A 22,525-nucleotide genomic window follows, 5' to 3' on the forward strand; every position below is an offset into this window, starting at 1 on the left:
TGGGTGCACAGACCCCCAAGGGGTCCGTGGATGGAATTCAGCAGGTCAGTGGACTTGGGTTGGAAAAGTCTACACCTTCATCTTCACTGACCTCTGACTGATCTTGAGCATTACGTTCAGCAATGAATGTGGGCAACAAGCCTCCACACTAGTTGGAGTGCCTAGTTTGTCGCAATAGAAATCACAGCTGTTTTCTCGTCACCTCACAGTGCTGCGGGTTTCTTGAACTTGACATGTGTCGCTACCTCAGTATCACAGTGGTTATTAGACCCACTGCTAGCTCTTGCTCTTTAACATGTTCACGGGGAAGCACAAATGCTGCTGTGTCACAAGTTTGTATGTTTAAAGATCTTAGAAGTGTATTTCGATACTAATGGTTTCCTTTGTGCTCCTATGTAATTGATTTTACACACTTAAGAGGAGTCCATAGGCTTCACCAGACTGCCAGAGGGGTCTTTGGGTCAAAAAAGGTTAGGAAGCCCTGCCTTCCAGGAAGAGGGGACGAGGAGGGAGGGCGTTCAGGCAAAGACAACAGCATGAGAAAAGGTACGGCGGGAGGGGTGCCCGTGGCGTGGGGAGGGGACACTGAATGAGGAGCATGGCTTGTCTGGGTGTCACTTCTGCCCTGCCACCCCAGTGGTGCCTGGGAACACTCAACAAGCTGCCCAGGCAGCAGTTGGCCTGGATGCAGTGATGGTTCACCACACGTGAGCAGTGCTGGCAGCAGTGGGGAGGGTGGCAGAGGAGCAGGAAGAGACAGTGGGAGGCCCCAAAGCTCCCAGGACTCAGTGACCCCCGCCCCAATTGGAGTGCCCTCAACATGGCTCCATTCACTCCCACCCCCTTCCCAGCCTCCTTCCATGTAAAGCTGGGGCTGCCACGGTGTCTCCTGGAGGAGGGAGCTACCCATCCCCGGAGGCATGCAGGAAACACTGGGCTGCTGCCCTGTGTGGCCCTGATGGAAAGTCATGGGGGTGGAGAAGCAGAAAAAGTCCCAGGACATCCACAGGGCAGGTAGCCTCTGCCCAAGGAGTCAGGGTGATGCTGCTGCTTCCCTTCCTAGAATGTTCTGGAAGCCAGGCGATGGTCTGGGCAGGAGTTAAATGTGGTCAGTTCACACTCTGTGTGGTTCAGAGAAGGAGTCTCATGCAGTGCAGACTCCTGGACTCTAACATGATCATATCTGCTCTCAGACCCACATGTGACCCCAAGAGCTTCCTTCTAACAGGCACTTTGGCCATCGGCAGAGGCTGTGACCTTCTGACAGTCAGACAGGCAGAGTGGAGCTGCCTGGGGCAAAGCCGTGAACGAAAGCTCAGGAGGAGTGACTGGGCCCTCTGCACCCTTGCCTGCTTCTGCCTGCCCCACTCCAGAGCCCGCTCTGCAGCCCGCCCACAGAGGGCCCACCAGCAACTTCCCTACTCAGGCCCTCACCACCTCTGGCCCTGTTCCTGAGCCTGGGAGCTCTGATAGGGCTGGGCTCTGGGTGAGACCATGAGTAAAACTCGCTCTGTCCTCAGAGAGCCCACACAGTGGAGAACTTAGAAGCCCAAAGCCCACCGAGTTCCTGCAGTTGGTGTTTGTGGGGAGAAGGGGAAGCGTTTAGAATCTTCTGATTCCCTGTACTTCTGCCTTGTGCTTGTTGTCACCTCCTAGGTTCCATGTCTGCCAGCACTCCACCTGACACCCTGCCCGCCCTTGCCCCAGCACACCCCCCCACACACACACAGTTCTCCCCATGCACACTTAGACAGACGAACACGCACAGAAACCCCACATGTGCACATGCACACAGTACACATACCTTTCCTCACACGTTTACACAAATTCACACACAGACACCACACATCCACATCCGCACATACACCACACACAGTCTACACACACACCTCTACACACAATATACATATCACACTCACACCCGCACCCAAACAAACCCACAGCGTCACGTTCGCACTCCTGTGTCCTTATTCTCTCAGAGAAGTCTCTCTGCTGTGACCATGTGGCCCTGGCTCCCAGCATCCAGCTGCCTTGATGCCCATGGACTTGCAGGACTCCCTGAGGAGAGGGTCGTTTGTCTCAAGAGCAGGTCAAAAGTCAGTTCCCCACACCTGGTCCCCACACAGGCAGTGGGACAGAATGCCACCCAAGGACTTGTCTCCCAGGGCCTAGATCATTTTCTGCACTGGGGTAGGTCCCTTACAGTCACCATAACCCATGCTCAGCCCCTGGTGACCCCATGGCTAGCCTGCCTGGGTGAGAGGCCTGCCAGGGCCCAACGCTGTGAGGTGAGGGAGAGAAGTTAGGTGCAGCCCCTGCCACCCAGGGCACAGTCAGCATGAGAGTCGAGTCCAAGGTCGGGATGAGAAGAGGTGAGAGGGTGGAGACACAGGAAGGACGAGGCTGGGGCTCATGCTGCATCTCCCCCTCTCTCCAGCTCTTCCGACGTGTGGCATCGGCTCTGCCTGGAATGGAGAATGTCCAAGAGAAAAGCAAAGAAGGGAGTATCCTTTTCTTTGACAAGTGAGTGAAAGATGTGCTGGAGAAGCCATTTATCCATCGATTTATTCACTTAGTATTTTAAAACAGTGGACAAACACTCACCTGCTCTGCAACCCAGCCTTCCTGGCTGATGGGTATGTTGTGGGGCCTCCTCTGTGCGGGGACAAGGTCTTTGAGCCCCGTCCAGCTAGAACTATCTGAGCTGCTTCTTCTAAAACAGTGTGGGGATACCAGAAGGATGTGTATGGAGTGACAGTGTGGTGGGGGGAGTGAGGAATAGTAACTCTGCCCTTCTTTACCGTGACCATCGCCCTGCATTTCATGGGTACAGGCAGAATCTCCTCCACAGGGAAAACTTCTAGACATTGAGATATGATTTCAGGGTGCTTCAACCTACTCTACAGGAGACAACTCCCCCAACAGATGCCTCCTCCCCACTCCTGCCCGCTTCCCTGGCCCAGCCCTGCACAGCCCCGCACAGCCCTGGAGCTCCCCACGGCTCCGGGGGACAGAGTCTGCATGCCACTCCTACAATCCACCCCAAACCTCAGGTAACACCAGAAGCTGAAGTTGAGGTTCAGAGAGGTAGTCTGATTTCCCCAATGGGAAGGCAGGCAGTTGTTTATTATCTATTTACTTGTTTATTTATGTTCTGCCATGTTATTAAAAATATGTTTATGTATATATACACACACATACACACAAAACAAGGTAAAAATGTACGTGTGTGTGTGTGTACCTGCACACACAAGAAAATTGGGGTGTAGGGAACATAAAGATAGGAAAACAAGGAAAAGTCCGAGATAATTCATACTAAAAATATATGCCATGGCTGAGAGACCAGAAAGTGGCAAGGAGGGACAATGTGATCTTTAGGAGAAGCAGGGCTTTTTATAGTACTTAAGGCGGAAAGAATCTCCCCCATAGTCCTTAAATAGAGGCCACAAAAGCATCCCTAGGACACATACCAGCAACAGGTCCTGTAGTGGTGCTTCTTACACCACTCACCCTTACCCCTGCAGCAGAGCCCCACGGCAGGCCCCGAACCCACCCGGGAGGAGCCCTTCTGTGCATCCTGAGCTGTGATCAGGCCTGGTGTGGCTGGGTTTTCAGCCTGGGGAGAGGAGAGGGAACAGCCTGGCTGTGCGTTCTGAACCCACTCCTCTGGTGGTTCTTATTGGCGCTTCTCCAGCCCACAGTCCCCAGGGAAAGGCTGGAGAGGGAGCTGTGCTGAGGCCCTTCCCCAGGGATGTGGCTTCTACAGCGGCATCCTCAGGTCTAAGTGACACACGCTGACTAGAGCTTGAGGGGTCCATGTTGCTGCGGCCGACTGGGGCAAGGCCCACGAGGCCCTGTGCTTTGAGATGTGGGACCCATGCCTGGCCAGTGGGCTCTCCACTTCCAGTGCACTTTGGGGTGGGCTGACAGGTAACAGGGCTGAGGCCGAGGCTGGGAGCCGGCTTTCTACCACCGGTCACCCGGAAGCTTCTGAGAGAGGGTCTGTCCCGCCTGTATTTAGATGGCGGTCCCACAGCCCAGGACCACCTTTGCTTCAGGTGGGTGGGGTGAGGGATGTGGGAAGGTCAGGGAACAAGAGGAGTAGTGGGAGCTGGTGACCCTGCATCCTTCCTCCCAGAGACAAGCAGAGAGCCCAGTCCCTGTGGGTTTGTGGAGGGACAGAGGGCCGTGCAGGGCAGCTGGGGGGTGCGCAAGGGCGTGAGCGGAGGTGGCAGCTTCTCCTTGAGAGTTGTCTTCCTTAGCCCGGCCTCTGCAGTGATCGACATCAAGCTGGACAAAGCCCAGGAGCCCCCGGCCAGCGAGGGCGGCTGCTCCTGCTAATGCAGCCTGACCTGCCGGCTTCCTTCGACACTACTCGCTTGTTGTGTTGCTTCCTATTGGTTAGCTTCCTAAAGGGGGGGTGGGAAACGAGCTTATCAAGAGGGGAGGATTTTTCTTTTCTCTCTGTCTCTAGGAGTAGGGTGGGGTGGGGAGGGAGGCTGGGCATCAGGGATCACGTCACTCTTAACAGCTGTTACTTAAACAACTATTTTTTGGTTTGGTTGTAATATATTGTACTTTATTAAGATTGCCAAAAACTGTTAAAATTTAAAAAAAAAATTTAAATCATGTGTATACAACTTTTTGCCAGATAAAAATGTAGTCATTTTTATTTGAAAGATGTGCTTTTTTGTTTTTGTATATTTGTAAACTTATAGAGAACCTTTCCCGCACACCTCCTCCTTCCGGTCCTCTTTGAACTGTTCGTCACTTCTGCCCTCCTCCCATCCCCAGCCTCGTAAATTACAACAGTTAACTGGGCAGCTTAATTTAGCTCCAATCCCGGGCCATCTGGCCCAGACCAACCAGGCCCCACCAAACAGGCCCTACCTGGTTAAATCAAACACCGATTGAACAACACAGCCTCTGAAGAGGCAGCTCTGACTCTGTCCTTCTTCCTTGGCCAGAGTGGGACATCAGCCATGGCCCTGAGCTGAAATGAAGGCCTGGTGGCCTGCAGGGAGCCCAGCAGCAGGCCTCATTGGAATTACTTCTGCCTCTCCTTTCCCCTCCCTGAAAAGCCTCGAAGGGGGCACTTGCCACAGGCAACCTTGTGTTCTCTGTGATTGGCAGAGCAAGAGTTCATTGGAAGGAAGGACGGGGTGCTGTTGGCAACTGTGGGCTGTGTCGATGTGTGGTTTATAGACTAGGGGCACCAGGCGTAGTTCTGAACTGTTTTAACCAATCCGCCCAGTGATCAGCACACACATCTTGGTTGAATCTAAGGGAAGGGCAAAAAGAAACTCAGTGTGGGCCCCCCTGAAGCCCTCCTCCTTGGACATCAGGGAAGCTCGAGCCTGTGTCACATGGTATTAGTCTGTCTGTGATTGGGGAAGGGAGGGTTGTCTGCAGAAATGCCGCCTTGAAGATGCATGGTCTCAGATCCTCAGTTGCTGATACTGTTGAGTGCTGTCCTGGAAAAGCTGACTTGTTGATGTGTTTTCGCCCCACTGGCACAGTGCAGTTGAAATGTTTATGCACATCCTTTGTGGATATTGTAGCAGCACTGGTTGCCTGAAGGTAGGGCTGAGGTAAGATCTCCAGAAGGCTGCCCAGAGAGCCATCCTTGCCATTTTTGACTCTTTTTTGAGAAGGACTTAGTCCTAAAGACCTGTAAAATATCTGAAGAGAACTTGCTCTTCTCACTAAGTGATGTAACCCACTTGGCCAGCATTCCAAATAGACCCATACTCACCGACCCTGAGCCCGCACAAAGCCAGGCAGTGGGCAGTAACTCTGGCCAAAAATGGTAAACCTCATCCTCCAAGCTGGCATTGACTCTTCTTCCAGGCTGCTGTTGGGCATGTCATAGGTGAGCTAAATGACCATCTGGGTGTGGTAGGAGGTGAATTCCTCCACAAAACAGGGCTCCAACAAGTTATTGCAATGAATTTTGGAACTTCTCAGAAATGAATCCAAAATGGCAACCAGTAAGTGCATCAGAACCTGGTAGAACTCATTGATACTTGTCCAGTGGGCCTGTCACACACTTTCAGCTAAGGAGACTGTATCTCAGAGCTGTTCCTTAGAGAGGAATTTATCTTCAGGTGAAGAAAAGAGGAAGCAAGATTCCCACTGAGCTCCTCTCCCAGAAGGCAAAGACCAATGTACAAACGTAATTCCAATGTCATGTGTTTGGTTTTTATATGTGTGTACATAATTATATATAGAGATAGACTTGTGTATACACCTTCCACACACACATTCTCACAGAGATATATGTGCTCAATGTATATTCTTGTTTTTCCTGTTCTCAAGTTGGAACTTGCATTGTGGTAACAGTTTTGGAAATTCAAAAGTACTGCAATGTGTTGAAATAAGAAATACTTAATATTGTCCAAAAAACTTGTGATTGTCTTGCCATCAATAAACTAATGCATAGATTTGTTAAACTACAGGCAAAAATAGCCCATGGGAATATGTGCACCATTTCTCTCTCTATGTACTTATATGCACGGGTGTGCACGCCCATGTGGGCCAGTACCCCCCACCATGGCACACCCCCAAGTGGTGCTTGTTGGAAGAGTGCTTACTTACCTCGTGATAACTTACAGGAGTCCATGTTCCAGCATCCAGTCTGGTTGGCATGAGGGCCATTGCTTGTGGCCTCTAGGACAGCCCCATTTGCAGGGATCTGCATTGGGTCTCAGTGAATGAATGTATGGTGGATTTTTATTTTCTTGGTACTAAAGAGTAGCTTTTCTTAAAACATTCCTGTAAAAAAGTAGAAACTCAGTTCCCTTCTCATGTGTACACATATTCAAGGCACCGTGAACTTTTTTTTCCATCACAGCCTAGAGGAGCAGTAAGAGATGCAGTAGATATTGTTTGGCTTGGTGTGGCCTCGGTGAGCCCTGCCTTTCTTGGCAAGTATACAACATCTTCTCTCCAGTTCAGGCTCTCCTCAGCCCCAGGGCCTCTGAAGGTGAGGGCAGTTGCCTCCTCTCACCCTCCCATCTCAATAGTGCCCTGCCATTCCATGACCCTCCTTTCCTCAAGTCTGACTTCCACCCCTCATTTCCTGGGGACTGTTAGGGAAGCCAGACCTCTTGCACAGAAGTGCGTTGGTTCCTTGGCTCTCATTTTGAACAGGTGCCATCACTGTCCTCTTGCTTGTAGGTAGGATCTTGACTCAGAGTTAAGGTTCAATAATAAAATGATGAGGTTTCCTTGAAGAAGATGTCATGAAATTGCTTCAGCATCCCCAGTGAGAGTAGAACATCGTGCTGAATCCAGATGGGCTAGCACAAGGCCAAGTGGAGGGATTCTTTTTAGGAAATGATCTCAATTTAGCCAGTAGTTTGATCCCTCTCCCCAAAGACTAGCCCTGACCTGAGAGATGAGCAGAGTCATCTTTAGGCCCTCTTTTTTTCTTTGGGGATCTCAAAGAAAAGCTGTCAGTAAAGCTCCTGTTTTGCAAGCATCTGAAAAATTGAGCATAAGATGGAAAAAGCAGACAGCATACTTATAAATGCACACAAGTGCCAGAAGAAAGTGTGATGCCAGCATCCTGAGTGAGTGCTAGAACTGCAGTTGTGTAGTCCAAGGTTAGCATGCTTGGGGATTATAAGCAAGTTTCTTTTGGTCAGAGGCCTCCCTGTGATCAGTCACCACTCTGTTCCTGTCAGCATCCTTAAACCTTCTGTAATATTCCCAGGTCAGAGGAGCAATGGCCAGATCAGTTCAGGTGTCTCAGGCAACAGAAACGAGGATTGAAAAGTGGTAGCTAAGGGTGCAGACACATCTTGAGTGCCATGTCTCTGTCCTTCTGGTGGCCAGCCAGTGCTGGGAGCCCCTACCCTCAAGTACCAGGTGTGACAGTAATGGCACCGCTGGCTTCGGTGTCCTGCAGACAGAGCAGCCTCTTTCCTGCACACAGTGAAAGGCAGGTGAGAATGTCAGGATGTGAGAACAGGTAGCCGAGGACTAAGGCGTGTCTGAGCCACGAGGGGCAGCTTAGCAGGAGTGTGCATCAACCAGGCAGGGTTGTGTGCTCACTAGTTTCCAAACTACCTCTCCCCCAAGAATGTGAGGCATTGTCACCTGGCTACTGCCAGGTGTGAGCTGAAGGCTCATAACCCTTCCTGTTCTACAGGCAGGAAAACCAAGACAGAGAAGGGTGACTTGCTTACGATCACCCAGCAAGTCGGAAGCGGTCACAACCAGTGTCCATTCTTCATCCATCACTGACCTGTGTGTACAAATGGGACTGTGCACTTGCACATAAAGGGCTGCTGGGCGCGGGTGCTCCTCAAACCACCCCTGCTGTGGTTAGGACCTAAGATTCTGTCCAGCGTATCAGAGTGAGCCGGGAAAGAATCCACATCCATTTCCGCCTCCTCCATTGCAAAGAAGGGCCAGTCCCCAAGTCCACAATGATTGTTATGGGCATCCACAGACCAGGGCACCCTTTAAATTTTTGTTTGAAATGAATGATTTAGGTGTTCCAAAGCCTTGGGCTCTCAATGTGTAAACTCCCCGGACGCCAGGCCCCTGTGTGGCTGACCATCCCAGCAGGGCCTGGTTTATCCTTGCAGTGGGGTCTGGATGGTTCCTTCCAGTGGGAAGCCTCCATACTTTGAAGGCCAGCCTGTATCACGTGGTGTGTGTCAACTTCTCCCCTCACTTTCCCTCACCCATCCCAATAAAGTGATTGGCCATGAGGAGCACAGAGGGTGGCATTTCCATCTCTTTACTGGCTCAGCAGGCATAAATGGCCACATTGACTTTACATAAAACTGTGTAAAATGTGGAAGACTCAGCATGTTGATCAAACAATAAACTGTCCTAATTCTCAACACAAAGCCTCTTGTCTAATGTTTCTAAGTGGTGCAATCATATATGGGGAAGAGGGTGTGCAAAAACAGATTTCTTCCAGCACATGCTCCATGAAGACCCTCCGCTCTTGTCTGGCTGATGTGTCCACCACCCAAAGCCCTTTGCGTCTTCCTTCTACTCACCTGGGCTCTCCATCAACTGGGAAGGGGGAAAGGTAGAACACACTAATGAGATTAAATCCACACTCATTTCCATAATCTTTATTCTGCCTAAAGGCAGATGGAAAGGGAGACTCCAGGCCCGGGGAGTGTGATATCGTCTATCATCCCTGCTCTGCTCTCCACTTGCCATGGCTGGGGGTTATGAAGGGTGGATACAGGGACTGGCTTGTTCTTCCTTCTGGTGATTTCCAGAAAGCCATTTAAAGGCAAGAATTTAAAGTGAACCATAATCACCTTTCAGATGACACCAAGCTGCCACATACCGCCTCCAGCTTCTCCCCACTCCGATTAGAGAACATCCCTGAGAGATGCCCTGAAGGCCAGGAGAGTTGTGGGACCGATCCAAAGAGGACAAAGGCCAAGATCAGGCACGAACTGCCCTGGCCTGAGAATGCTGGGATCCTGGGGCTGTGGAGTAAGCCAGGATCACCAGGTCTCATTCTTCAAGTTCAACTTCACTAATTATCTTTCCCCTTTAAAGGTTCTAAAGTTTCTGGAACACCCTCCAATCTGCCACCTCAAGGAAGCCATCTCTGATTAGGAGGGACAGGAAATAGAGTCCCTGCCCACTAAGCCTAACTTTTCTGGCTGCCAGATGTAAAATACAAGGTAGAGGAGGTATGGGGGATGTCGAGGGGCAGAGGCCTGAGAGCCAAAGTGCAGGTGCTTGTATGGGCCAAGACAGGAGGTCACTCCCCAAGATTATGGTATTCACGGCAAGATGACTTCAGGCAGCTAAAGGAGTGAATAGTCTCACCGAGTGTGGTGTTTACACGCACAACTGTGCAGCAGCCCCTTCCCTTGCCAGATGACGGGAGCACTGTTGGGACCGCCCCGACACTCGACCACCCCGAGTGAATGTGAAGACTACAGAGTTGTGGTGCATGTCCTACCTGAAGTGCCCCGCATGGCAGCAAGGGATGCGGCTCACAGGGGCTTTCCTGATCACTGGAGCTGTGTTTTGCTGTCCCATGACTAAGAGGGGAGAAAAGAGTTTTGATAATCTGTGCAACCTCAAACTTTTTTTAAAAAAAGCATATTTCAGTTAAAACTATCTTAAGTCAACAGAACACCAGGTGCCTCACACATACAGGACCACAGGGGGACACCGGAATCCCAGGAGACGCTGGGTCACAGGCCATGGGAAGAAGTGGCAGCCCTCTTAGGGCTGCGTGGCAGAGACAGCTACACAAGAAAGTGAGGATAGCAAGGGCAGAGGGGAGGGCAACACTGAGGCAGCTGACCTTGGCACCCACAGTGCAGCCACGATGGTGCTCATGCTAAGGAGATGAGGGGAAAACGGGGGAGCCATGCTGAAAGGGCACGTTTCTCCACCTCAGAATGGGACGATATGCCTCTAGGAGGAATTGTGCTTTATTCAGTATTCCCACAGCCTGGCACAGCGTTTGGCATTTTCTGAATGAATGCCATATAAGGCTCTTATGAGTAATCAACAATCGAGGGCTTTATAGCTGAAGAGGAAGTGGGGTTACTTTCCTGTGCAAAAGCTGGGTGTAGTAACCACCTCTCTTTAAACATGTGAAGGGCTGAAATAGAGGAGCAGGTAAGCATCTTAATTGCTGCTAATATCCTTCAAGTGAGAGTGGGCATAAACCCATTGAAGCTTTGATAATTCTATGCTAAATTCAAACCTTAAAAAAAAAAAAGCAGCAGCATAATATTCTGGCTGAAATGATCGCAAGTCAACAGAACACACCCAAGGGCCTCACAGCGGGACCATGGGAATCCTGGAGGCGCTGACAGAGGCCATGGGAAAAGGAAAGTGGCAAACCCCAGGTACACCAGGGGCTGTTGTAGATCAGAACTAGGACCCCAGGCAGGGGGGTCCTAGGACAGACAGGGGGGCAGAACTAGGATCCTGGCAGGCGCTGGCAGTGGAGGGGCTACCAAGGCCCCAGAACCCGTGAAGAAGGGGCTTCAAAGAAGAGCTGGAATAAAGAACGGTGTGGTCAGTGAGTGCCTAGACCCCTCGGTCTGTGTGTGTGCTCCACACGCCATGGAAGATTCCATGCCAGAAGGGGGCAGTATCTACCGATGGAGCGCCCAGGGCTTACTCATCGCAGCTGCCCCTCCACAATGGCACCTCACTGTGGCCTGCACCTCTCCCTTAGAAGGAGCAGGGTCATTGGCATCAGGCGGCAGCTGCCCCGGGAGCAGGTCTCAGTGCCCACACACGCAGTGGCTCAGACACTGCCATGTTCCCAAGAAGGAGGTGTTTCAAGCCACAGCTGTCTCGTGTACGAGATACAGTCACGCCTGGTCTGCCTGTCTCCGTGAGCTGACACCCCTCTTTCCACTCTGGCCACACTTGCCTCTCATCTCATGAAGAAAGGGGCCAACTATGGCTGAATGGCTTCTGGGCCACAAGAGGATACCACCAGAGTAGAGAACACATTTGACCTCCCATCAAAACCCCTTCCCAGCTCCCAAGGACTAGTCACCTTATGCCATGCTGGCCCAAACCCACAAGAACGGGATGACTGTAGCACAGGAGTAGGAAGCAGGCTGAGAGTGTCCAGGAGGGACTCCATAACCTGATTGCTTTACTTCACCCTGTTAGAAAAACTAAACAGGGCCTGTGGCCCAAAGAACAAAAAAACAAAACACACTAAAGGCACACGTGATACTCCAGGCCATTCACTTCCGAGGGTACTCCTAGGAGCCCTGTGGGCCTGGTAAAGGACATGTTAAGCATGCAGATCCCTGAGACCACATCAGATCTGCTATCGAACTGAATGTTTAGGACAGGGTCCTCAGAGCAGCTGTTTAGCAAGCATCACAGACAATTCTGATGCACACGAACATCTGAGAATCAGTGTCTGAGGTATAACTTTCCTTCTTCAGATCACCTTTAGGCCCTGAATAAAATTCAACTTTGTCTCCTTCAGTCACTTTTTTGGCATATTGCTTCCTCCAATAAAGTAAAACACTTTATTAACCAGAAAAAAAACAAAAAAGCTGAGAGAACACATGCCTCTTACAGAAGCATCAAGCCACTGATTTTTATTGACGTGAGTGCCACCATGATTATGTGAACATGTCACATCCATCACATTCCTTTTTTATTTCTGCCTCATTGTTCTTACCTTCCTCCTTCAATTACTACCTGGCTAATAAGGAAAGGGCAAGAATACTAGCAGCAATAAGACTTTTGAGTAAGAACTCTGCCAGGGTCAAGGTCTAATGTCTTCTCAGTTTCAGCCTGCATTTATTTCATACACTAGCAGCAAGGTGTATGATCCAAGGTTTGGGGCAGGGGGAGGAGGGGAGCTGGAGTAGTCTTGCTCAGAGCCAGAACAACCCACAGGAAGGGGTGACAACAGGCAGAGGCTTGGGCTGTAGTGTACGTGGGGACCATACTCACTGGGGTGTTATCAGCTCCATGCTTTTATTCTTGGGCCCTCCCTGATCTCTCCATACCAGTTTAGGGGCCCCTGCTGCATGCTCCCAGAGAACCCTGCACCTCTCCTCTTACCGCTCTTACCACACTGTTCTGGGGTTAGCTTCTCACTTATCCACAGCCACCGTGGTCTCCCTTAAGCTTTAGTTGGGCTTGTCCCTGAGTGTGTGAAGTACGGATAGAAGAGTTTGTTCCTGTGTACAGTGTGATCTTTAGGCCCTAGAAACTTGGACTCAGGGCTGAATCCTAAAACATGCTCCCATTTGTACTCACTATACCATTCTATTTAATAGCTCTGAGCAAGATTGGTTGTTTTATTTACCAAGAGATATATTAATAATTTATAAAAGCCATATGTTTGAGAAGACAGCAAAGAACATCACTTTGGAAAGGCAGACTTTTTTTTTAACCATCAGTGAATATGCACTTCAAAAATCTACAGAGAACTTTTTTCATTTTATTTTTGTTCCACAGCATTCTAGCTAAGAATACAATATAGGAGAGCTCACCAAACAGCACACGAAGATAGCCCAGGAGCCCTCAGCCATCCAGAAACACAGAACAGCTTCTAAACCCATATACTCTCCAGTTAGGAGAAACCACTGGAACACACTAGACCCTGGACATTTGGGGATTTAGCACTTACAGTTCTCTCATCTGGAAGATGACTCCAAGGGTTCACAACATGTTTTTGAAACCTAAGTGCTATGAGGCTAGAGTGGGGACAAGTCATTCAGCTAATGAAGAGCAGACCCAGTGTCAACACAGCCCTGCTGTTTCTTACCTATCTTCACATGTTGGGAGACCGTACTGTAATTGTACCTACAAATCTGAGAATTCACAAAGGACTAGATGACATACTGCCCATGAACGTCAGGGGCATCTGGAAATCAACTGGTTCCATACACAGGCAGGTTTGTTTTCAGCAAAAAGGGACCAAAGCACAGAAGCAGAGGATAAGAAAACTTTTCAAATAACCATATTCTCATGATAATATCTTCTCTCTGTGGAGTCTACTTGTTACGTCACAAAGACCTTGACTCTACATCAAGCATAAGTTAAAGGGATGTTATATACACTTTAACAAAGGGAAGACACACGAGTCAAATAAAAGTGACTAGTGAGAAAGCAATAAGGGAGAACTGAACTTAAAAAAAAAATTCAAGCTGGTTTCAACAATGATTTGTTTCCAGAACAAGGAAATGTTTCTAATTACATTTTGTACTCCTTCTTTATCAACTCCAGGCCACCATACCCTTTTCCAAAACTGGCAGTCAGACACATACACATCCCCATCTTGTGCTTGGGCCAGCCCCTCAGGCGATTTTAGCCAGCCACTTCTCCAAGTCCTGGATATCAGCAGAGCCGGCGTCCCCTCTCCCAACCTTGGCACTGCACTCCAGGAACTCCACTTTGAGGGGCAACTGTGAGAATTCAAATTCTTTGCCTTTCTTTCCCAGCTGAGCAGGGGCAGCGCTGGAACTGTCCAGTGTGCTGGGGGCAGCAGAACGAGTGACTCGTAAAGTGTTGCTGTGAGGCAAAAGGAAAATGAGTCAGGAAGCAAAAAAGTTTAATTTTTTAATGCAATTCAAGGTCTTTAGGAAATCATATTACTTCCTAAATATTTCAGCACTCATTTAAATACTTAATCATAAAACTTGTCAATTATGCTATTAAGATTGTTGAATAAAAGCCTTTGTATTTACAGACTTGGACATACAGGAGATAGGGGTCTAGCCTTACATGGCTAGATGGCAGCAGGTCAGTAATGGATCCAGGTCACACCAAGCTTCTATCAGCCCAGTGCCCCCCTTCCACTAGGATCTCCTGCATGATGCCATTTTTAAATATATTTTTTCAATACATACTGTAAGTGTTATAAAGACTTAAGTTTCTGAAAGCTAAGTGTGGGGAGATAGGGTATTTATATTTATCTTAAGTCTATTTGGGTATAGAGCTAGAAATCCACAAACTCCAGATTCTCATATCCAATTTGGGCACAATTACTCCTCTCCAACCTCCTTAACCACTAAAACCTTCCCAATTTAAGTTGCCTTACTGCCACCTGCTGGCCCTACTGAAAAGTGCATAAGCAATGCTCATTTGTCTACTTCTCCCATCCTTTCTGTTGACAAGAAGCAGAGGAACATATGCTGCCAGTCTGCTTTCTTACAAAGTAAAGCATTTCTTGGTGCTGTAAGATTGCATGAAAATTAGTGAATAATCCACAGGAAAAACTAAACAATACCTTGTTTAGAAAGACATGCACACATATACGGAAAAAGTATTTTAAAAAACAAATAATTAATACAAAATTCAAGACGTTAATTACCTCTTGCGGGAAAGAGAGAAAAGCTTTTGGGGAGGAGCACATAGGGCCTTGTAAGTAAGGTGGTGGGTCCATGGGTATTCATTTTAGTATTCTTTAAATTCAATATGTGTGTCATATATATTCCTTTATATGTAAGATATTTTAGAATAAAAAAACTTAAAAGGAAAAAAAGCCAAACATTACATGTATTCAGCTCTTGCCATAAGGCCACGTAAATATAGTAAAACTTGTTATTCAGAAAACTATGAAATGCTTCAAAGCTGACAGGACCTAACTCTCACAAACACGAGATTAAACTAAAATTAGACTCCTAATTTAACTGACATTAACTTTTACAACCTTTTAACATTTGAATTCACAGCCTTATAATACAGCATTTCCTTTTGTATTGTTTTTCTAGAACTCTAAAGACTAGGAAAAAAGAGGACTAAGGAGGACTAGAAAAAAGCAAATGGACTAAGCAAAACATGTGTTTTAAACATGGGAAGACCTGGACTATACTGTTAAAAAAAAATGAGTACACAAATAATAATATGATCATTTTTACCAAAGATAATTCCCAACAATTGCAACAGAATTTTTAGAAAAACAAAATCATATAATTTTCCAATTTCCTGAGCCTAATAACAAGCAATACATAGTCTCAAGAGAGTGAGCATCAAGAGTATGAGAAGAGATGATAAACATGCAATTCCAGAAGGGACAGAAACCACTGACAGAGTGACATCAGCAAGGTGGCAGAATAGGAGTTTCCAGCACAAGTCCTCTCACAGAAAGATCAATCTGAGTAACCATCCATGCATGAAAACACCTTCATAAGAGCTAAGAAATCCAGGTCAGAGATTGCAGCACCTGGGTGTAGCACAGAAATAAGAAAAGATGCACTGAAGAGGGCAGGAAGGACAGTTTCAAATTACCCACGTTACTTCTCCCATAAGCTTGCACAATGCAGCATGGAGAGAGATACACTCCTAGTGGAGGAAAGAGAGTGAAGTGAGTACCTACTGTGCTGCAGAACCCAGTGCCCCTGTGCACCCCAGTGGACCTCAGCACCAGGCCTGCCCCCACAGACCCAGGCACCTGGCCACACAGGATAGATTCAGGCTCTAGGCACCCTGGTGGACCCTGGTGCCAGGCCAGCTTCCACAGACCCAGGCAGGAGGCCCACCCACCCACGGACCCAGGAGCCAGGCCAGCCTGTCCAAAGACTCCAGCAGCAAGCCTGCACAGAATCTCTGGCTGGACTGACTAGAGAAGTGCTTTCTTTGACAAAGCTAGTCTGTAAGATTAGAAGAGGTTCTTACTTTTTCAGATGCACAGACACCAACGCAAGGACACAAGGATCATGAATAACCACCAAAGGAACAAAATAAAGCACCAATAACCAACCCTAAAGAAATGGAGACCTAGGGGCTGGCCCGGTGGCACAAGCAGTTAAGTGCACGTGCTCTGCTGCAGCAGCCTGGGGTTCGCCGGTTCGGATCTGGTTCGGATCCCGGGCACACACCGACACACTGCTTGGCAAGCCATGCTGTGGCGGCGTCCCATATAAAGTGGAGGAAGATAGGCACGGATGTTAGCCCAGGGCCAGTCCTCCTCAGCAAAGAAAGAGGAGGATTGGCAGATGTTAGCACAGGACTGATATCCTCACAAAAAAAAAAAAAGAAAGAAAGAAATGGAGATCTATAAACTGCCTGACAAAGAAGTGAAAATAATCACGTTAAAGTTCAGTGAGCTACAAAAGAACAGAGATAGCTAACTCAACAAAATGAGGAAAGCAATATATGAACAAAATGAGAAGTTCAACAAATAGTCAGAAACCATAAAAAAGAACCAAACAGAAATTCTAGAGCTGAAGAACACAGTGGCTGATGTGAAAAATTCAGAGAGCTTCAACAGCAGACCCAGTCAAGCAGAAGAAAGAATCAGAGAGCTTTAATACAGGTAATTTGGAATTACCCAGTGAGAGGAACAAAAAGAAAAAAGAATAAAGAAAGTCTATGTAACTTATGGGACATCATTAAAGGAACCAATATACGCATTATGGGAGTCCCAGAAGGAGCAGAGAAAGACAAAGAAGCAGAAAGCTTATTTAAAGAAATAATAACAGAAAAACTCCAAATCTGGGGAGGGATATGAACATCAAGATCTACTAAGCCCAAAGAACTCCAAACAGATTAAATATAAAGAGCCTCACCAAGACACATTATAATCAAATTGACAAAAGTCAAAGAGAATTTTGAAAGCAGCAAAGAAAAGCCAACTGTCACAAACAAGGGAAACCCCATAAGACTAAAAGCAGATTTCTCAGCAGAAACTTTGCAGGCCAGTAGAGAGTGGGATAATGGGATGACATATTCAAAGTGCTGAAAGAAAAAAATTGCCAACCAAGAATACTATACCCAGCAAAGCTGTCCTTCAGATATGAAGGAGAGAGAAAAACTTTCCCAGACAAATAAAAGCTGAGGGACTTCATCACCACTAGACCTGCCTTACAAAAAATGCTAAAGGGAGTTCTTCAAGGTAAAATGAAAGGACACTAACAACATGAAAACATATGAAAGTATAAAACTTTACACTCAATGTAATAGTAAGAATATACTCAAATTCAGAAAACTCTAATACTGTAATGCTGATATGTAAATCACTTTTAACTCTACCATAAAAACTAAAAAGTATTAAAAATAACTACGACTACAATGGATATATAATATAAACTAATATAAACTAATGGATGCACAATATAAAAAGATACAAATTGAGACATCAACAACATAAAATGTAGGGGAAGGAGAAGTTAAAGTGTAGAAGTTTTTGTATGCAGCTGAAGTTAAGTTGTTATCAGCTTAAAACAGACTGTCAGTACTATAAGATGTTTTATATAAGCCTCATTGTAATCATAAAGAAAAAACCTGTAACAGATACACAAAATAAAGAGCAAGAAATCAAAACACCACAAAAAAATCATCAAATTACAAAAGAAGAGAGGAACAAAGGAACTACAAAACAGTCAGAAAACAATCAACAAAATAGCACAGGAAGTCCTTACCTATCAATAGTTACTTTAAATGCAAGGGGTTTAAAATCTCAAAAAAACACAGAGTGGACGAATAGATTAAAAAAAAGATCGAACTATATGCTGTCTCCAAGAGATGCACTTTAGATTTAAGGACACATATAGGTTGAAAATGAAGGGATAGAAAGAGATAGTCCATGCAAACAATAACCAAAAGAGAGCAGGGCTGGCCATACTTATATCAATAAAATAGACTTTAATTCAAAAATTGTCACAAGAGACAAAGTCATTATATAATAATAAAGAGATCAATTCATCAAGAGGATATAATAATTGTAAATATATATGCATCTAACACCAAAGCACCTAAATATATAAAGCAAATATTAACAGAACTAAAGGGAGAAATAGACAGCAATACAATAATAGCAGGGGACTTCAATACCCCACTTTCAACAACAGATAGATCATCCACACAGAAAATCAATAGGGAAACAGCATATTTGAACAATACTAATGACCAAACATACCTAAAAGACATATACAAAACATTCCACCCAACAATTGTAGAATACATTCTTTTCAGGTGTACACAGTACATTCTCCAGGACAGAGCATATGTTAGGCCACAAAACAAGTCTTAACAAATTTAAGAAGACTGAAATCACATCAAGTATCTTTTCCGACCACAATGGTATGAAATTAGAAATCGATAAAAGAAGGAAAATTAGAAAATTCACAAATATGTGGAGATTAACTAATAGGTCAAGGAAGAATTAAAAGGCAAATAAAACATATCTTGACGCAAATGAAAATGGAAACCCAACATACCAAAACTTATAGAATGCAGCAAAGGCAGTTCTAAGAGGGAAGTTTACAGCAATAAACATCTACACTGAGAAAAAAGAAAGATCTCATATAAACAACCTAACTCGACATCTCAAGGAAACAGAAAACGAACAAACTCAGCCCAAAGTTAGCAGAAGGAAGGAAAAAATAAACATGAGAATGGAAATAAATAAAATACAGCCTGGAAAAACAATAGAAAATATCATTGAAACTAAGAGTTGGTTTCTGAAAGATAAAATTGACAAAACTTTAGCTAGAATAACAAAGAAAAAGAGAGAAGACTAAAATAAATAAAATCAGAAATGAACAAGGAGACATTATAACTGGTACCACAGAAATACAAAGAGGATCATAAGAAACTACTATGAACAAATTGGATAACCTAGAAGAAATGGATAAACTCCTCGAAACACATGACATTCCAAGACTGAATCATGAAGAACCAGAAAATCTGAACAGACCAAGAATGAGTAAGGACATTGAATCAGTAACCAAAAAAAAACTCCTAACAAAGAAAAGCCCAAGACAAGATGGTTTCACTGGTGAAATCTACCAAACATTTAAAGAACTGACACCAATTCTTCTCAAACTCTTCCTAACACTTAAAGAGGAAGTAACACTTCAACTCATTTTACAAGGCCAGCATTACCCTGATACCAAAGCCAGACAAGCACATTACAAGAAAAGAAAATTACAGGCCCTGTATATATATAAGAATATTATTCAGCCCTGAAAAAGAAGGAAATCCCACCATTTGCAACAACATGGATGGACCTAGAGAACACCAAGTGAAATAACAGACACAGTAAGACAAATACTGTATGATCATACTTATATGTGGAATCTAAAACAAACACATAGAAGCAAAGAGTAAAATGGTAGTTACCAAGGGTGGGAGAGAGGGGGAAATGGGGGAATGATGGTCAAAGGGTATACAGTTTCAGTCATGCAAATAAATAAGTAACAGAGATCTACTATACCACATAGTATCTATAGCTAACAATACTGCATTGTATACTTAAAATTTGCTAATAGGGTAGATCTTATGTTAAGTGTTCTCATGAAACAGACACACACACAAAATAATAAAAGGGGCAGAAGGAAACTTTGGGAAGTAATGTGTATTTTTATGGCCGTGATGGTGGTGGTGGTTTCACAGGTATATACCTACCCCAAATGCATCAAATTGTACACATTAAATATGTATAGCTTTTTACATATCAATTATACCTCAATAAAAGAATTAAAAATTTCTTTTGATACTCAATTTGAAGGCATGAAGTCTGATAAATCTGATTGAATGGCTAACTTTCCTTTTCTATTTACGTATTAAAAAGTTTAAAGCATATGGAATTAAATATCATTCTCAATTAAAAGAATAAAAAGAAACCACAGAAAATGACAGATGAGGGCTGGTAAAATTTTTCTGTAAAGAGCCATAAATTAAATATTTTGGGCTTGTAGGTGACATTTAGTCTCTGTCACATATTTTTCTACTTTTCTTCTTTTTTTTTTTGTTTTTTTTACCTGCCCTATAAAAATGTAAAACTGCTCTTTGCTTGCAGACCCTGAGCAGGAGTTTCCCAACTCCTGAAGCAAACCATACTCTACTCGACTCAAGCTCCTGAGAATAGGAACTACCTCACAATCCTTCCTATGGCCACATCCTGAGTGCAGGGCTTGGCCTATGCTACATGCATCATAGGAATAATGGAGTAAGTAAATCACGGTAGGAAAAAATGTGCTGAAACTTGAATTTATACAATTTTTCCTCATCAGATCCTTTTCTTTAATTAAAAAAAAGTCCAGGGGCCGGCTCAGTGGCATAGCAATTAAGTTCGCATGCTCTGCTTTGGCGGGCCGGGGTTCACAGGTTTGAATCCTGGGTGCAGACCTACACACCGCTCATCAAGCCATGCTGTGGCGGCATCCCATATACAAAATAGAGGAAGACGGGCACAGATGTTAGCTCAGGGCTAATCTTCCTCAGCAAAAAGAGGAGGATTGGCAACAGATGTTAGCTCAGAGCCAATTTTCCTCACCAAAACAAAAAAAAGTGCATACACAACAGCAATAAGAAAACAAGTTGCTTTGTTATAGTGTTGATGGTATCTCTTGTGTAAGCAAGCTGTTAGCTAACTCTTACAAACTGGTAGAACACAAAGACATGCTAGATTCCTTAAAAGTCAAAAGCTTACAGCTCAATGTACAAATTTTTAAACACTAAAATCAAGCTAAATAATACTGCCATGTAGCTTGAAAAGAATAAAATAAGCTACAAACTAGTATCACAGATTTTTATATTCTCCTAAAGTGTTCCTTTCTTATTCTGTCAACAAAAATTTCCATGACTTTCAAATTTTTTAGTTTCTAAAATCTTTGATATCTACTATAAATGAGCTAGAAACAGTGGCAAAATAAATTGAGTTTATGGTCTCAATAAACCTGAGATCTTTGTTCCATGAAAATTTAAAATATCTATAAACATCCTATTAATGCTTTTTATAATTCCATTAATTCTTCCATCAATTATTTAACAAGTGTATTTCACACTAATCTTCAAGCTAATTGTGATAACCATAAAGAACCAAACAAAGACCTTAAGCAGCATATTCACATTTCCTAAGTGTTAAGATATACAATTAACCAATAGGACTTGATTCGTACTTACAGCTCTTTCTCAAGCTGCTGCTGAATTAACTTTGCTGATTTTGCCATTGTAATGTCTGTAAAGAAATAAAGACAATGTTGTAGTTTAAACCAGAAAGGGTCTTTTCCCAAGACTTCTTGCACATATGGAAAATTCCTATTTAAACCAGTAAGTTTCTTTTCCCTTTTTTTTTTTTAAAAAAAAAGCTTTTTATCACTAGTAGTTTCATTATCAAAGTAAGCTTTATATTTGCATGTATGGGTTTTCCTAAGATAATACTTACAAATATACTAAGCTGGTGACCCTAAAATTGACTAGCTCTTTCATGAAAGTTTTCCACACCTTACAGACCTTTTTATCAATATATATAGAAGTTGAGCTAGTATAACAAAAAGAAAACCTACAGCTTTGTGATTCTAACAAGAGCCTTCCCTCCAACAGCTAACACCCTACCTGTCACATAAAAGTAAACTAAGCCCATTTCCAGCTGATGATAGATTAAAGCATCAAGTGTACATGGTTAAGAAACTAGTGCTGGTTTGGCACACAGTAGAAGCCAAATTAGTATTACTCCTCTCCTTATACTGAAGAAACAAAGAGAAGGTCAGATAACGACCCTAACACCACATTCCTGACTAGATAGTGTTAGGGTTAATACTTGATCACTTCTGAGAAATGTGCTGGCCTTTTCATAGAATCAGAATTTTAGATCTGAAAGAGGCCTGTAGAGATCAACTAATCTATCTTATTTTAGAGGTTATGAAACTAAAGCCTAGTTTTAGAGGGTGTGACTAACAAGTTTTTAATGGTTATCAGAACACAACTTAATGTTTTTAATGGTTAAAGAAAAATAACTTTTGCAAACTCCCTTGATGAAATGTGTTGGATGGTAAACGTGTCAGAAAGGAGAGATTCTACGTGTCTCTCCAGCAACTGTGTAATTGATACGACATATTGTCAATCTGATGAAATGAACTTGTTAAAGTAAAGTGATTTATAATTTAAACAAAACAAAACACTGTATCAAAGAAAAATCTGACAATAGTCACTCCTTTGTCATTCCTCAGAACAGCCTGGTAAAAAGACTAATGAAAATGCAGGAGTATAAATAAATTTTAAGATTTAAAATACTTCAACTTACAGTTCATTAGCAATTGTCTCTCATCCTCAATAATAACAATTGTAGATAATTGTACTA

The 22,525-nt window shown here is 44.6% G+C and overlaps 2 protein-coding genes across 2 annotated transcripts in view; one reads left to right on the forward strand and one right to left on the reverse strand.

The window, feature by feature from the left end:
- RAB6B (RAB6B, member RAS oncogene family) overlaps positions 1-4,478 on the forward strand; it is a 57,577-nt gene extending 53,099 nt beyond the window's left edge. Inside the window, exons 7-8 of the mRNA XM_058552951.1 lie at positions 2,438-2,504; positions 4,277-4,478. Coding sequence (XP_058408934.1) covers positions 2,438-2,504; positions 4,277-4,341 — 132 coding nt within the window. The 3' untranslated portion in view covers positions 4,342-4,478. The remainder of the gene's footprint in view (positions 1-2,437; positions 2,505-4,276) is intronic.
- A 7,606-nt stretch (positions 4,479-12,084) lies between these two features.
- The window catches only part of LOC131412840 (serotransferrin-like), a 59,052-nt gene continuing 48,611 nt past the window's right edge, over positions 12,085-22,525 (reverse strand). Inside the window, 2 exon segments of the mRNA XM_058552963.1 lie at positions 12,085-14,010; positions 21,349-21,403. Coding sequence (XP_058408946.1) covers positions 13,797-14,010; positions 21,349-21,403 — 269 coding nt within the window. The 3' untranslated portion in view covers positions 12,085-13,796.

Source organism: Diceros bicornis, chromosome 2 (genome assembly GCF_020826845.1).
Source record: "Diceros bicornis minor isolate mBicDic1 chromosome 2, mDicBic1.mat.cur, whole genome shotgun sequence".
NCBI classification, from domain to species: Eukaryota; Metazoa; Chordata; class Mammalia; order Perissodactyla; family Rhinocerotidae; genus Diceros; species Diceros bicornis.